General features: G+C 41.4%; 10 protein-coding genes and 1 non-coding gene across 11 annotated transcripts; 7 read left to right on the forward strand and 4 right to left on the reverse strand.

The window, feature by feature from the left end:
* Positions 1 to 39: 39 nt before the first annotated feature.
* On the forward strand, positions 40 to 591 carry EROM_100970 (chromatin remodeling protein; the record flags this gene model as incomplete). Its single annotated transcript, XM_009267135.1, has 1 exon — positions 40 to 591. One exon carries the CDS (start codon positions 40 to 42, stop codon positions 589 to 591), a length of 552 nt encoding a protein of 183 aa, XP_009265410.1.
* Positions 592 to 646: 55 nt separating this feature from the next.
* EROM_100980 (DnaJ-like protein) lies at positions 647 to 1,276 on the reverse strand (the record flags this gene model as incomplete). The annotated part of the gene is made up of 1 exon (XM_009267136.1): positions 647 to 1,276. The coding sequence occupies one exon, from the start codon at positions 1,274 to 1,276 to the stop codon at positions 647 to 649; it is 630 nt and encodes a 209-aa protein (XP_009265411.1).
* Positions 1,277 to 1,707: 431 nt separating this feature from the next.
* Positions 1,708 to 2,955, forward strand: EROM_100990 (polyadenylate-binding protein 2; the record flags this gene model as incomplete). The annotated part of the gene is made up of 1 exon (XM_009267137.1): positions 1,708 to 2,955. The coding sequence occupies one exon, from the start codon at positions 1,708 to 1,710 to the stop codon at positions 2,953 to 2,955; it is 1,248 nt and encodes a 415-aa protein (XP_009265412.1).
* A 75-nt stretch (positions 2,956 to 3,030) lies between these two features.
* Positions 3,031 to 3,101, forward strand: EROM_101000. Its single transcript has one exon. It is a non-coding gene; the product is annotated as a tRNA-Ala (tRNA).
* A 51-nt stretch (positions 3,102 to 3,152) lies between these two features.
* Positions 3,153 to 4,223, forward strand: EROM_101010 (transcription initiation factor TFIID subunit TAF6; the record flags this gene model as incomplete). Its single annotated transcript, XM_009267138.1, has 1 exon — positions 3,153 to 4,223. One exon carries the CDS (start codon positions 3,153 to 3,155, stop codon positions 4,221 to 4,223), a length of 1,071 nt encoding a protein of 356 aa, XP_009265413.1.
* Positions 4,224 to 4,248: 25 nt separating this feature from the next.
* EROM_101020 (origin recognition complex subunit 2) lies at positions 4,249 to 5,013 on the reverse strand (the record flags this gene model as incomplete). Its single annotated transcript, XM_009267139.1, has 1 exon — positions 4,249 to 5,013. The coding sequence occupies one exon, from the start codon at positions 5,011 to 5,013 to the stop codon at positions 4,249 to 4,251; it is 765 nt and encodes a 254-aa protein (XP_009265414.1).
* A 96-nt stretch (positions 5,014 to 5,109) lies between these two features.
* On the forward strand, positions 5,110 to 8,301 carry EROM_101030 (ARF guanine nucleotide exchange factor; the record flags this gene model as incomplete). Its single annotated transcript, XM_009267140.1, has 1 exon — positions 5,110 to 8,301. One exon carries the CDS (start codon positions 5,110 to 5,112, stop codon positions 8,299 to 8,301), a length of 3,192 nt encoding a protein of 1,063 aa, XP_009265415.1.
* A 133-nt stretch (positions 8,302 to 8,434) lies between these two features.
* EROM_101040 (hypothetical protein) lies at positions 8,435 to 11,095 on the forward strand (the record flags this gene model as incomplete). The annotated part of the gene is made up of 1 exon (XM_009267141.1): positions 8,435 to 11,095. The coding sequence occupies one exon, from the start codon at positions 8,435 to 8,437 to the stop codon at positions 11,093 to 11,095; it is 2,661 nt and encodes an 886-aa protein (XP_009265416.1).
* Positions 11,096 to 11,477: 382 nt separating this feature from the next.
* Positions 11,478 to 14,600, reverse strand: EROM_101050 (hypothetical protein; the record flags this gene model as incomplete). Its single annotated transcript, XM_009267142.1, has 1 exon — positions 11,478 to 14,600. The coding sequence occupies one exon, from the start codon at positions 14,598 to 14,600 to the stop codon at positions 11,478 to 11,480; it is 3,123 nt and encodes a 1,040-aa protein (XP_009265417.1).
* Positions 14,601 to 14,651: 51 nt separating this feature from the next.
* Positions 14,652 to 15,242, reverse strand: EROM_101060 (DNA excision repair protein; the record flags this gene model as incomplete). The annotated part of the gene is made up of 1 exon (XM_009267143.1): positions 14,652 to 15,242. The coding sequence occupies one exon, from the start codon at positions 15,240 to 15,242 to the stop codon at positions 14,652 to 14,654; it is 591 nt and encodes a 196-aa protein (XP_009265418.1).
* An 87-nt stretch (positions 15,243 to 15,329) lies between these two features.
* Positions 15,330 to 16,013, forward strand: EROM_101070 (ubiquitin fusion degradation protein 1; the record flags this gene model as incomplete). The annotated part of the gene is made up of 1 exon (XM_009267144.1): positions 15,330 to 16,013. One exon carries the CDS (start codon positions 15,330 to 15,332, stop codon positions 16,011 to 16,013), a length of 684 nt encoding a protein of 227 aa, XP_009265419.1.
* Positions 16,014 to 16,023: the final 10 nt, after the last annotated feature.

The raw sequence follows: 16,023 nt of genomic DNA on the forward strand, positions 1-16,023 counted from the left end.
CCAAGCAGAAAATAAACAAGAAGATGCCCATAACCTGGCATGCAGTCACACTTTGAAGTTTTCGACAAAATGCTGGAGGAAATCCAGCAACTGCGCCTTGATGCAATCTATTTCACAAAACTGACGTCCAGGATGGATGGAAGAATAGAGAGGTTGAGAAGGAAGTGTAAGAGATACAAAGAAAAGTTTGTACGGAAGCCATTGGAAAGATATGCTAGGAAGGTCGGCAAATATCATAAAGCCATAAGGAAGCTTCTACGCAGTAATGGTGATAGTGGAAAAACATTCAAGAGTGTTATTGAGGAGCTTAAAAAGAAATGTGAAGAACTTTGTTCGAAAGCAGATGTATCTTTTGACCTTGAGGGCCCATCAATACCTGAGATGAACTGTGTAGTAAATTTGGGAGAAATGGGAAAGAATGAAAAGCCATATTGTAGGTGCGGTAGGCCTCCATTCAAGAGCATGATAGCATGCGATTCTACAGATTGTAAGAGGAAATGGTTTCACTTTGAATGTGTTGGGATTTCCAGCCCTCCAAAAGCACCCTGGGTATGTCCTGAATGTAGGAAGGCAGCAACATTGACTGGATGAACATGCCTAGTATAGTAAAAGATGTGTTTAATTGTCTAAGTATTGACAAATAAGTTTACATTGCTAGGAATATTAAAATGATTACTATGAGGAATGCAGCCACCTTCTGGGCATCAGAGTCATTTGGATTGGGTCTTCTATGATTAAATCTCCTATACATCTGGGAATACAAGTGGTCATAGAAGTCACCAGAGTACATGAAAGGCTCCTGATATCCTTGAGTACGGAACACATTAAAAAATACATTTTGCATGGCATCACCACTGTAACTGAAGCCAGTGGTAGGCATATTGAACGCAGGTGCTTCTCTTGCCATATCATATCGCCTTCTTTTTTCTGGGTTTCCCAAAGTTGTATATGCGTTCTGGATCATTCCTGAAACGGCACTAGACTCGTGCATACCTGTTCTGTCTGGATGGAACTTCATGATCAGCATATTGAAAGCTCTCTTTATTTGGGGCTGGGTTGCGTCTTTAGGCACACCTAGAATGTCATAATAATCGGAAGGGCTCTTTTTGAGAAATTTCTCGATTTCTTTATGCAATGAAAATGCCTTTCTCGCCTTCTCCATTTCCTCTGCATCCTCCGTAGATCCTGTTAGTTCATACTGCCTTTGAGCGTTTTCCAGATATCCAGCATAGTCTTTCCTACTCAAACAGGATCTAGCTGCTTCAGAATAGTTCATGGAGGGGTCTTTATCTAAAGATACTTGAATTTGGATGATTTGAATCTGAGGTGAAGGATGAAGAGAAGGGAATAGGCGTATAGGAGAATAAAAAGAGCAGTAGAATCTTCAGGACTACAAGAAAGTGAATGTGTTACAAAAAAAGAAAAAATTTTACCCTTCAAGAGGAGTAGTCCATGGAGATAGACGAAAGCAAGAGAGCAAAGAGTGATCCATTAACGATATATGTAGGGGACCTTTCACCAAAGACCCTTGACTCCGATCTCTTTAGAGTTTTTTCGAATGTGGGAAAGGTTTTGAGCGTCAATTTGTTCAAGAGGGGAGAGCCTGTTTCATCTTTTGCATTTGTGACCTTTGAGAATGAAGAGGATGTAGAGAGGGCCATCAAGGAATATAAACATTATGAATTGCACAATAGGCAGATAAGGGTGATGAGGAAGGATGAAAGGCCTCCAGAGACTGGGAATATCTTTGTCAAGAATCTTCCTGAGAGCTTTACTAGCAAGGATTTGGATGATGCATTTTCTATGTTTGGAGAGATTGTGAGTTGTAAGGTTGCAACCACACCTCAGGGGAAGTCCAAAGGGTATGGATTTGTCCAATTTAAAGAGAAGAAGGCTGCAAAGAAGGTGATCAAGAACTTCAACAATCTCAACGGGCTTATGCTTGGAGGAAACAAGATTGCTGTAGAATTATATAACCCAGACATGAAGAAGGGGGAAAGCAAGAAGGTATCTACGATGTTTACAAATTGCTTCATTAAGAATTTTCCGGTAGACACCACCGAGAAGGAGCTCCTAGAACTCCTTGTTCGGTATGGGAAGGTGACGTCTTTGTACTTCCCTATAAAGGATGATGGGAAGCCAAAAGGCTTTGCATTTGCTAACTTTGAGAGTCATGAGTCAGCACTCAATGCCATCAATAATCTCCATGGAGCATTTCCCTTTGACAGCAGTAAGGACGGAGGAGAGCCTTTCTACATTCAAAAGGGGCAAAGAAAGGAAGAGAGGGCTGAGGAGCTTAGGAAGATGTTTGAGCAGCTGAGTATGCAAGGACAAAGCTATAGGAAGAATCTCTACATAACAAACATTCCGGAGGGGTTTGGAGCCGAAGAGCTCAACAACATATTCAAAGAGTTTGGAAGCATTACATCCATGTCTGTGGGAATTGATGGTGCTAACAGCCAGAAGCAATATGCTTATATATGCTACTCGACCCCGGAGGAAGCAAGCATAGCCGTGGAAAGGGGGAATGAAATATATCTTGATGGCAACAGGCTCCAAGTTTCTTACTTCAAGAACAAACTCGAGAGAATGAAAGAAAAAGAGTTTGGAGGCCTTGGATACAAGCCAGGGATTCCATACATGTACAACCAAGGTGTTAACTTTACGTCTAATGGATACAAACGCGAGAGGAGCAGAAGTGGAACCATGAGACCATATGATAATGAGTTTGAAAAGCTACATAGTCTTGTGCTTGCAGCTGCACCGTCATTCAAGAGTCAATGGAAGAGCTTTGGAGTCAACAATGAAGCCGAGTTTTCTAACAAGGTCACAAGGGCTTTTCGCAACAAGCCTGAGGAAGAGATCAAGAATATGATCAATCTAAACTTTGTGCTTACAAAGAACATAGCTGCGGTCATTGAAGATGACAATTCCAATGACCAAGTTTTATTATAAACATTAAAGCCTTAACGTTCTAGTTGTTTCTTTTGTGTCTAGCCCTAGGAGAGATATTATCGCGAGGGGATGACAGGGGGATTATCTTAGTGGTAGAGGGTTTGCTTCGCATGTGAATTGCCCGGGTTCGATTCCCGGATCCTCCATTGCTTTTTTAAGTAGAAACGATAATTTCGATAGACTTTAGTCCCGGGGAGATGCTGTTTTCAAAGGAAACTCTCAAGTCTTTTGCACAATCCAAAGGAATCTCCAACATCGATGACGATGCACTAAGAGTACTCTCGCAGGACCTAGAATACAGGATCAAGGAGGTGTGCCAGGAGGGAAGCAAGTTCATGGTCGGGTCGAAGAGGACGAAGCTATCCATTGATGACATCAACTATGCCCTGATCAGCAGGAATGTAGATCCTCTTTTTGGATACGACCCACAAGAAAGCCTAGTTTTCCGTGGACTTCCATCTAATGTATACTATGTTCCTGATGAAGAGATTGACCTAGAAGAGTATCTTGACAGGCCTCTTCCGAAGATTCCCCTCCGCCCTTCCATCCAATCACACTGGCTGGCCATTGAGGGTGTCCAGCCTCAGATTCCTTACAATCCCATACTTCTGGAGAAGCCTGTTGCAAAGAAAGATACACTTGGAACATACCAGGAGGAGGCAGAACTGAAGTCTCAGAATAGACATATGCTTACTAAAGAGCTCGGCATGTACTTCGATAAAGTCATCCAAGCCATGGAGACTGATGAGCAGATAGCAATGGAATGCTTGCATAATGAAAGTGGGATCCAACAGCTTGTTCCATACTTTGTCCACCACTTTAATGAGCAGATAATGAAGAACATAAAGAACAAGGAAAGGCTTATGACTGTCATAATGGTCTACAACTCATTGCTAAGGAACAAGTATATCTTCATCGATCCTTACCTTCACCAAGTTCTTCCTTCACTTATAACATGCGTGATTGGGAAGAGTGTTGATGATGAGGTTAGGAGAGTGGCTGCAGATGTTGTCAAGTATGTGTTCAGCAACTTCTCTGGGTCCTACAAGACCCTTGCACCAAGAATCATCAATACCCTCAGCAAGGCATGGCTAGATAAAGAGAAGACAGAGTCTACACAATATGGTGCTCTCCTTTGCCTAAGCTCCCTATCCAAGCATGTTGTGGAGACAGTCATAAAGCCAAAGACAGATTATTATGTTAAGGAAATCAATAATCCAAAGGTTACCGAGCTTTTGAAGGAGGTTTTAAAGGCTGATGAGCTTTAATGCATAGGCAGGCGTCTTTTTCTTGTTACAGACAGTCTAGTTCCTTTGCTATTTCTTTTTTTTCTGTGGGTGACATGCAGACAACAACCTCTGTACCGTTTTTAATCTTCAGAAGCCCATGATCAATAAACTCACTGATCATCGAAAGAACAGAAGCCTTTGATGTGAGAAATAGCTTCCTTTTTGTTCTTTCAAACAGCTCGCTAAGACTCACCGTGTCTTCATTACACAGCAGGATTTCCTTCAACACAACCCTGGAATTTCTTGGAACACTGCTGACAACTCTGGACGATGCCTCTACTTTTGTTGCTCCAAGATGGATACCTATTATCTCCTCTTCGTATGGATCGAAAGTGGTGAGGTCTCGGAAAATAAAGTTGAATCTTTCAATGTCTTCAAGACTAAATCTTATGTCGACTCCCTCAATGGTTCCCAGGATGGCAAAGTTCTTCAGTCCTGAGAATTCTAGCATGCTGAAGTCAAAGTTTGCCATGATAAGCTTGTACTTCTCCTTTCTGGTTCCTATGGCCTCATCTATATCCTTTATTGTTGATGTCTTGGAGACTCGCTGGGTCTCCAACCTAGACCTACGTCTTACAGTGTCCACGATTTCTGCAAGAATCTCATGCCGGCCCATGGTCCTGCAGTTAAGGTAGATTGCAGTTGGAAACATCTTTTTCAGCAAAGGCTTCTTAGAGCCATATCCGTAGAACAAGATGTTGAACGACCTTGTAAGCACATTGTATTCCTTTTTGCAATTCAAATGGAAATCGGTCAAATTCTGGCTCATCAGTACGGGTATGGTGAAAGAGCAGAAATGTACTTTTTGCCCATGGCCCGCATTCTATAAAGCTCATAAGGTATAACAATTCTCTATAGATAGCCCATGAATGAGCACAAACAAAAACTCAGAGAAGTCCAGATTCTTCTACACAGACTGTTTGGAACATCCAACAAGGAGATAAGAAGGATTTTAGATGAGTTACCATCATCTCCGACATCGGAAGGTATTTTAGATATATTTAGGCTTCTCTTCAGCCTAGGAAAGTACAGCAACAGGGAGATGCTGTGTTTTTTAGATGCATTCCAGAGGTTTGTATCGGCATGCCATGTAGATATAGGCAGTGTTGGAAGCAAAATAGTGGATCTTAAATTCACACCTTCTGAAAAGGACACGGATGCTGCCATTCTCAAGTATTTTGAGGTTATAAACACAATGGCCGAGAATATCTCACAAGAGTCCTCGAGGAGCGTGTTCATCAGGTATATGTTTATACTTTCCCATAATGTTGTAAGCAAGGGGGCACAAGGTGAAGTGCTTGAGAGATTCAAGGTGTTTCTTGAAAAAAAGAAGGAGTTTCTAAGGCTCTTTGCTGATAGAAAGATGTACAAGGACATTGGATGCACAGAAGATTTGATTGCGAATTTCTGTGACCTCTTCAATGACGAAGAAATGGTTGGGGTTGCATTGGAGTGTATTTCCCTTAGAGGATTTGCAATAAATAGAACCCGAAGTAGATATCTGTTTCAGATGTACTACCATGAACTTCCTAGGTGGTACATAACGGGGCTGCACGATTCATTGATTCCATATTTGTATTATGTCTTTGATAGAATCGGGATCTATAGAAACGTTTCTGAAGAAGTATACAAGGAACTAAGTGGGCAAGAGATAATAAGAGCCATGGATGAAGACATGAAAGGCGAGGTTTCTTCTGAAGAGTGCGATATACTTACAAACAACCTTGGACATCGGAGTGTAATGCAAAACGGAAGAATGACCGGGGTGAGAGAAGATATAAGAAAGTTTAATAAAACAGGGTGCTTGGAGCACATGTTTGAGAAATATGGAAAGCAGATGAGCCTTGAGCTTTTGAGGTACTTTGAGGAAACGGACCTGAAGAAATTGGGAGCCTTTCTGTGCAAGCTCAAGAATGAGGCTTACTTAAGAATATTTGCAGATACGTTTGATTTTTTCGATATGGCTGTTCTCGATGGACTCCGAATGTTTCTTCTTTCTTTCTACCTTTCTGCAGAAGGCCAAGTGATTCACAGAGTTATTGAGGTCTATGCTGATAAGTACTATCTGGACAATGCAGGGAGGTGTACATTTATGGATATAGATAAGGATAACAAGACAAAAGAGTTTGTGTTCAATCTTTCATTTTCGTTTCTTGTTCTTAACACAAAGTTCCACAATCCTAATGTAAAGGCAAAACCCACGTTTAAAGATTACATGAAGGATTTTACGGCAGAAGAGATTCCTCTTTCGTTTAGGATGGAATATCTTGAGTCGATGTACCAATCCATCAAGAAGAAACCTTTAGAGTTTCCTGTTAAGAACCAGGCTGGAAGGAACCACTATAAAGTATTCAAGAAAATATGCAGGAGACTTGGGGAGATGGCTGGCGAGAATATACCTGGAATGGAAAATAATTCTTTTCTTGGTCCTGAGCTTCCGGAGGATGTAAAGATCTGTACATCATGCAAGATGGAGGCCCACCGAAAACTGTTCTCGGTAAACTTTAGAAGGTTTCTTCTTCTGGATCCAAAACCATTTTATGAGATATGTAATAAGCTTAGCATGATTCATCCATTTGAGGAGTATCTGGAAGTCCACAAGGAAGACACATTGAAGTTCATAGAGTCCTTTATCTATTACTTTAGAATGAAAGGAAATGCAAGTCTTTATGCCACTCTACTTGATGTTCTTTCAAAGATTGATAAGCAGAGAAGTGGTAGTGTGCTTTCAGACTTCGGGATTTCGTTTCTGAAGAATTCTCCAGGAAAAGACAGAATCCAGCAGCAATATAGAGATGCATACAGAAAGCTCTCGAATGCGGAGATCTGTGACTTAAGCCTTTTGTGCGACGGGCTTCGGATTTTTCTATCGAGAGAGATGCCAGATGGATCGCACAGCGAAGAAGATGTAAGCTTGCAGAGAAGAAAGCAGAAGTCTGCTGGGTTTGTGAGGAGTATGGTTGTTGATATTCTTAAGAAAAACATTACAAAGGTAGAAGACATATCTATGCTTGATGATGAGAGTGTTGCTTCTCTGCTGAGGAAGTGTGTTGATATAGGAAACAAGGAGAAATTCCACCATATATCCAGGTTCTCCACGGATGAAAATCTGCTTAGCCTCTTCAGGTGGGTTCTTGAAGAAAGCCCTAAATTCATAGACAACGATATTCTCGAAGTATTTAAGAGGATTCCCATCTTCAATGAGAATGGATTCCGCTGTGTTCTACTTCTGCAGAACAACGGATTTGACATGTTTGATTTTGTTGTCACAGTGAAATATGAAAGTATTGTCTGCAGAGCAATCAATGCTCAGGAATGGGAGGATGGAGAGCAACCAGACCAATCCAGGCTTGAGTTTTCTGTAAAGGATACATTAGAATGCTATGCCATCGAGGAGAGATATGAAGAAAGCCTGCAGAATCCTTCGAATCTGTTCCACTTCTGTATGTCTTCAAGCTCTGTTCTGAACCAATCGAAGGTAAGGCTGATCCATAAGTCTAGATGTCCTTTGAAAGAGGAGATATTCGGGGCCGAGGAGATGGACAAAAGACTGATATACCTGATAAAGAAGGCAGACGTGATGAATAGCAAGGATATAGCCAACTATGTGCTTTGGATTGTGAATCTATTGTCTTCAAGCCTTCCGCTTCTATCAAAGTTTTTTCTCCGAAACTTTGGCCTTCTTCTCACCTTGAAGAATCAAGTAATGGCAAACAACTTCATCAAGATATTCTGTTCCAGAGTGTCCAAGGCGATGAGCGGGTCTGAGCTGTGTTGCAGTTGTGGATATTCATTGTTGAATGATGTGGAAAAGCTCATCGAGATGCTGCGGAAGTATGATCTTGCTTCGGAGAAAGATTTTGAATTCTACTTCAATGGAAAATATGAGATGATAAAGAGTGGAGGAATCAAGGTTGATGATAAAGATGTGGTTCTAGTAAGGGTTGAGAAGAATGAAAATGATATAGATGAAAGCAATAAGGACACCCTAGATACAGGAAAGGGAGATGTGAAGGAAAAGACTGATATAGAAACCAAACCTGACTTTCATTTATAGGTGAGTTATCCAAAATGTGTGGAAATAAACAAATAATGGATGGATATGTTGTGTTGTGTCTCTTTTCCCTGTATTCCACTTGAAGAAAATCACTTGGAATCAACAAATCGCTTGTTTTTGCCACCCCAAGGACATGGAAATGTTTATGAATGATTCCTGCATTAAGGATGAGCCGTGGAATGCACCCATAGGAACCTTCGATAAATATTATAAGCTTTCCAGGAACTTCATTGCAGAGCTTGTGCATCTGGGGCCTATTCTTGTGTCTGTAGTGGTTGAGCGGGATATCTCAAGAGCATTAGTGAGATCTATCCTAGGTTTCAAGGAGTACAGATTCTACAATGGTCACATTGATGGGTGCCCGTACTTCTTTTCTGTTCGCAATAGTCTTTCTAGATACTTTGGGGACTGCATAGATGGCTGGAGGTATTCAGAGGCCACAAGTGCCCGGAAGCCCTCCTTTATGGGAATGATTAGCTCTCTGTTTTCCCTTGGGAGCTGGCCACTGAAAAACGAGTCTGGGGGGAGTAGAAAGGGAATGTATGATACGATATCCAGTGGAATGATGGGATGTCCCAAGATGTTTTCCGTTGAAGAAATAATGGGGCGTATGGCTGAAGTGAGGCCAGAGCATGCTGGAGAAGTGGATAATGAGTTCTATAGACAACCTGTTTATGTCGATTTGGTTACAGAGAGTGGTAGAAGGATTCCTGAAAAAATACTTGGAAGGAGACAAATCAGCCCTGAAGACAACCTTGATGTGTTTTCAGATGATCTAGAAGATGCCAAAGCACCATCGCATTCTGGAGAGAAGAGACTACGACATGCACTCCTTGGGTTTGTCTTCAATGAGATCGAGTATTTTTGCCAAGTGAATACATTTTACCTGGATGTTGTAACGAAGGTATTGAAGGAGAAGACGGGGTTTGAAAACGTATTCAAAGGGTTTTGCAAGGTTCATAGTTTTGAAAAGAGATTTATAAGCTCTATGAAAGACATAGCCGAAGAAGCCGGATTCGAAGTGGATAGAGTTCTATCTGATCCTCAATACTTTGCTTCAGAAATGAAGGCCAGAGGCTTTCGAGAGATTGAAATGGATGACAAAGAGATTGTGGAAAGAGTTTTGGACTCGTTTGAGAGCAATCTTGATGGATTCAGGTGTTATGAAGATATGATGCTATCCCATGAGGAATCCATTGAATCCTTAAAGAAGGCTAAGGACTGTGCAGGTGTTCCAAGCCATAGAGTGGTGGACGACTGCTTTTGCAACTGCTTGCAAAGGATTGTGAGATATCCTATTCTTATTGACGACATACTTCGGAATCTTACAGACGAAATACATGTGAAGAGGGCAAAGAAAATTTATCTAGGAATGATAAGACTTATTAATATAATTGATAAGAAAAAGGAGAGGCACGACAACATCCTCTGTGGATTATTGATCAAAGAGAAGGTTACTGGGATACCAAAGGATGTGTTAAAAAGGAAGATGGACTTTCTTTCTCAATTGAATTGTGAAGATTCAAACGGAGAGCCTGTCACGTTATTTTTGTTCCATGAGGTAATGATTATTGCTGATAGAGAGGGATCCTCTGTACCCATCCAGGATCCTAGGTCGGGGAGATACTTTTTCCGACACTCTTTAATGATGAGGGACATAGGGATTTGTGCATTTGGGATTTCCGGAGTAAAGATAATAGTAAAAGGAAGCTTGGAAGGGCGAGACGATTTGTATGAAATGACAGAGATTTACGACGATGTTTGCATTGGAGCAATGTACTTTGCAAAAGGCTCCCCACATTCTATAAGATGCTTTGTTGAGGAGTGCTATAAAGCAAGGGCAAAGATTGAGTCTGGAGCTGAATTATATGTATCATCCACAAATGTGTTTTTTAGGGTTTTCAGGAGTGAGAAGATAGAAGAAGAGGACTGTTTTAGAAAGAGGGACTTGATAGTATATACAAGCAAGGAGAAGTTTAAGGTGTCTGAAGACCCAAATAGTGGATATCTCGATGTGGAGAATGGGGTTCTTAGGACAAAGAACCCGGAGAGTTCGGAGGAATGCATAAGATACGGAGAGAGTAGACTGAAACACAAGCTTGCGGATGCGGTGGGAAATGCCATCAGGGCCACAAAGGCACGCATGGCATCAAAGGACGTGCCTTGGAAATCCCCTCAATTATTTGCAATGTATAGAATAAAGCTTAAGGAGGTTGTGGAGGAGTGCGGGGACTCATCATTTACTGAATTCAATGGAAAACTTTCTAAGTGTGATTCTGCCACCATTACTAGGAAGATTTGTGTGGCAAAAGGAATTATAAGATACTTGTCTAGATCCCTACCATATGTTGGATGTAACAGACTCTCGAAAGAGCAGCTTCCTTTTGATGCAGACCAGGATGATGGTAGGCTCAAGGAGAATGAGATCATAGCCTTTCTAGAAAATGCTTTGGATATAGAGGAGTTAGAGGATTGGGTTTTTGATGAGTATACTGCTGAGGACATCCTTTACTTATTAATGTATTTTGTGCGCACAAATATGTACACGTTCTTTAGAATAGAAGATATAGAAGTTCTGTATAAGGCATTACTTGTAGACAGAATTTGCCTTCTAGGCACAATCACCCCGCAGATAAGCAATCCTCTGCTTATTACATCTTTCTTTGAGATCATAATCACGGCAAGAGATAAGCTCCCTATCACCCCGACGTTGAGGATGTTTCTGGCCATGCTCGGGCCGTTCAAGGTGGATAAGTCAGATGTGATTGAGATGCTGGATAGAATCCGTTGGTGACTGATATATGAAATAAATGTACTTGTCTAATGTTTCAGAATATTAATGAGAATGTTTACTTTTGGAGACAACACATTGTTTGGTACTTAACATGGATACAGATGAAGAAAGAGCCTTGAGAGATTCGTCAAGAAACATGAAGACAACTGTTCAAATCATACAGGAAAAAATGGATCAACAGGGACTGATATATGAATCTATTGAAGCAGAGGCTGCAAGAAACGACAGGATTTTGTTCCTGAACATTCGTACATTTGAGGAAGCAATCAAAAAAATGAACAACGATCCGAGAAATAAGATAATATTTATGTTATTTTTGGTGATTGTGGGGTGTAGTGCATATTTATTCCTATAATAAGGTCACAAGGCCCGAGAAATAAAATCAGATGGTTCTACAAGCTATATTTTTCAACATCTCAACATCAAGCAAGTTATCCTTGCCACCATACTGCTCGTAAAAGTCTGTTAGAACATCGACGACAAACCTCTTATCTGCATCTGATGCTTCGGAATACTCCTTCAAGAAAGTCTTGTTGATTCGGCACATGTCTTTTCTCAACTTTCCCTTACTTCCCTTATTCCCTTGCTTCAGATACTTCGTTGTGTTTCTAAATCCTTCTGGATTTGCTTTCAATGACAAGATGAGGAAGTACCTGGCCATGTTGAAGTATTCCTGGTCCATGGGAGAAATTGGAAAGCAGGTGAAAAAGGTGGATATCACATCGAAAACTAGGTGGAAGGAGGTTGTAATCTTTAGATTCCCCATCCCGCAAGCTACTATCCCAAGACATAGCTTGTACCTTTCAATATCCCCATACCTCATGGAAAGCTGTACTTCTTGCTTGCACCTGCTCGATGTGAAGAAAAAGTCTACCTGTTCAGACAAAGACTTCCCTGTCTCTGTTGCCTTGATCTGTCTCCTCAGAATCCTGATGACATCAAGATTGCAAGACGAGTTTGATATCAATGAAAGCGTCACAAGAGATGTATCAAAAAGTATCTTAAGCTCACTATTACTCTTCATAGATCTTTCCGCAAGAAGACATACATCCAGAATGGCTTTGAAGAGGCCTCCGCTAAGGTCCAAGGAGATACCCTTATACAGAAGATAAACAGACACATATAACATCCTCCCAGATAACCTGTAAAGTTCATAGAAACTTGCATTCTCAGCCTTCTTCCTCACCTCTTCAACAATGACATCTAGATTCTCGTTCATCTCCAACCCAAGAGAAAACAACTCAGAATATAAAACTTCTTCGGGCTTGCTTGCATCAGATCTTCGGAGTTTATTTCGAAATCTCATCTGCTTACTACCAAAGAGGATAATTCCATTGGCAAGAAGCTCACAGAGGGAGTCTTTCAACTTTATGAATCGGAACACATCAAGGCTAGTCTTCATGTACAGCATGGACATAGAAAGAGATGCCATGACTCTGTATGTGTAGTCGTACCATATCTTATTTCCCCTGTTGTACTGCTCGTTCCTAAAAACCCCTTCTCTACTTGCTTCCTCCCTCAAAACATTCTTAACAAGTATATTTCCACTTCCTGCATACAGCATTCCAAGCCCAACAACACATCCAACATGAATATACAAAGGCTGCGAGGACTTGAGATAATGCAAATACATCTTTCCTAGTACATCATCTCTCTTTCCAATGTGGCTAATCCCCGTCCCTGCCAGAATCGCCATGGACACTACAGGATGTCTTGGTGTAACAAGTTGTGCAACACTTTGAGGATGAATCTCACTCAGCCTACCTTGAAGTCCAAAGGCGAATATCCTACCAGCAACCTCAAATTCATTTCCCACTCCTGTAGATGCAAACTCAAGGATCCTTGACTCTATAAAGTCGTGTGCTACTTCGTCACAAGAACTCAGTCCACAGCCTCTATAGACAGAGTAGTTGAATGTGGGCCAATCTGCCCACCCACTCTCTTTGATTTCAATCTCACTCAATTCTCCATTCTTATAGATCGGAAACTTTAGCTGTTCAGGGTTGTATCTATTCTTGATCGCACCTAACCCACAAAACAGATAGGCCCTTCCTATATTTGATACCGTTCGGAGAATGTACCCTTTTTCCCTCTTGTTCTCTAGGTCATACTCATCGATCTCAAACGTTATTGGCTTCTCGTCAAACAACGAAACTACTTCTTCCATTCGAGGATCCCCAAAATGTTTCTCAGCAATCTTACAGAGCTTTCTAATAGATCTTACAGGCTTTGTGCTTCTAAGTATTTCACCTCTCTTCATTTCCATATAAATCACCCTGTACCCAAGATTCATCACATCGGAATATCTCAAGTTTACAATTGCATCTAGATTGCACCTCATGATCCTTCTATATTTCACCTTCATCACATCTTTGCTGCTTACAAAGGAGGGACGGGCATATCTAACCAGTTCTTCACATCTGGATACAGTCTTTAGCCCCTTCATTTGTGGAATATCCATACCTAAAAACTCCCACACACTTCTACACTTAGCTAACCACTCCTCTAAGGCACTATCAACTTCTGCCACAATGTCTTCCGTAGGCTCCAACAGATCAAACCTTTTCTTTTTACTTTGAAGAAACGTGCTCATAAATGCTCTTTGCATGGCCTTCGGGTAACATGAAAGCACGTTCCTTTCCAACTCATTTATTCCTTCCCAGAAAGGCTTGCAATAATCCTGTCTCCATCGGGTGGAAACCCTTGACCTGGGCCATAGATCCATTCTGATTGGAGAGCACACAACCTCATTTCCGAGAAACAATATGTCGTTAATTCTCAAAAACTCAAGCCACTTGCCCTTCGAAATCTTCATCCTATACTTTACAAAACATCCAATGTCCTTTTCAAACTTTACAGTGGTTTCAGACAGCAGCTTGCTTCTCTTCACCCCTCCCCTACTACTTCCAGGCTTGACAAATAGTGCTACATCCCCATGAATCCCCACCATGAAGTTGTCATAGTCTATAATATCCATCTCTACTCCTCCCTCACGCCTTCCACTTTCTTCGTAGTCTTCAACAAGGCATCTTATCCCTCCTTCTACCCTGTAGGCAATTAACATTCGGGTCCTATTGATCTCATCAAAGCTGTCATCAGCCATGTCAGAGCACGAGGACTCCATCATCTCTTGAACATCGAACCTCTCAGTCGCAACATTCTTGATAAGGTATCCTCCCACACCTTCTAGAATCATATCCCCAGATATAACTTCCTTCAGGGAAAACCCATGGTGGAAGAACACAAACTCCTCGGGCTCAAAGGGGTGTGAAACAAGCATCACATGGTTGTTTTCCTTGTTCTGGTAATAGATCCCCTCCTTCTTCACAAAAGCAGCTTTTATTGATCGTTTCAAGGTCATGTCCTCCTCCCCGTAGAAATGAATCCCTGTCCGTGTACAAACAACAACCCATCTTCCGAACTTTCCTGCATTGATGATCTCCTCCTCAAATATCAGCCTTTTCCCTTCAAACATAGCCTCTGTATCTCTCCATTTAACTACCATCAAAGGGTACACTCACTAAAGTTTTATAGTTCCTTTTCCATTCTTTGTAGATCATATCTCCTCCTGCTCGACAGACATTCCGCATTCACATCTGCATATGTCTCCTTCCACCTTAAATGTATGGATATGCTTCTCATCATTTCTGACATCTATTCTGGTTCTTCTTCTAAGCTCTTTTATTCTTTTTTTTAATCTCCTTATCTTCCGATCGTCTGCTCTCCTTTTTCTCCCTCTCTTGGTCTCTTCAACCTTATCAAGTGATCCCCACTTGCGAATTGCAATCTCTTCAACTTCAGACTGCAGGTACAGGTACATGTTCGACCATGTTCCCTTACGAGGATTGGGTCTTTCAAGAAATCGCAACTCCTTAAGCTCATCGTTTGTAAGAAGATAGTCCGATATGCAAGAAGTCTTAGTGACAAACTTAAGAGCATTACAACGGCACGTCCTACAAACAGAAATCCCAAATGTCTTCTTCATCTCACTGTCAAGCGGTATTTGTAAACAGTACTTGCATCTATTGTCTAGAGAGATGGGGAGAAGTATAGATTCATCCTCCGTTGCTTCTCTTTCACCGCCCTCCTTTTCGGCAAAAAACCCTCCATCCTGTAAATCATTCTTCATGCAGTCAGCATAGGGCATGTACTTTTCGTTTATACTCTCCTTAAGTGGAGTCAAAACTGCTTTTCTGGGATCATAAAGAATAATTCGCTCTCCTACACCCCCGAGATGTTGTTCGATTTGTTTGGGCTCTTTGGAGAGAAGCCATCATGGTCTCTGAGTCCAATTAAGTTTGATGGGGGAAATCAAAACAACTTTGGGGGGAAGGTGATAGTTCCCCAATCCGTGCTGGTCGATCTTGTGTCTTTTCAGATACAACCTCCATTTACTTTTGAAATCTCACATTCCGATGGGATTTACAAAACCCATTGCGGAGTTCTGGAGTTTACTGGAGAAGAAGGCCAGGTTGTTGTTCCCTCATGGATGTACCAGCAGCTTGCCATGGAAGATGCAGATGAGGTTGTGCTCAGATACATGACATTTCCTATCGGGAAGTTCGTAAAGCTGATACCACACTCTGTCGACTTTCTTGAGATTGAGAACCCAAAGCTGGAGTTGGAGTCATGTCTAAGAAACTATCAGGTTTTGTCTGAAGGAGATGAGATACTATGCCAGTTTGATGAGATTGGATCGATAAGGTTCACTGTTGCACACATAGAACCTCCAAGTAATGCAGTGTATATTGTGGACACAGACCTAGCCGTTGACTTTCTGGAGCCAATTGGATTCAAGGACAAGATGGAAAGAGAAAGGACAGTCACAAAGTACATTGAGGTGATTGACTCAGCTCACGATATAAAGCCAATCAGAATGAAGAAACTTGGGCTGTACATGTACAAGCCAGCAAATTAAAACCAGCAGT

The sequence above is a fragment of the Encephalitozoon romaleae genome, chromosome X, assembly GCF_000280035.1.
Source record: "Encephalitozoon romaleae SJ-2008 chromosome X, complete sequence".
Taxonomy (NCBI): domain Eukaryota; kingdom Fungi; phylum Microsporidia; family Unikaryonidae; genus Encephalitozoon; species Encephalitozoon romaleae.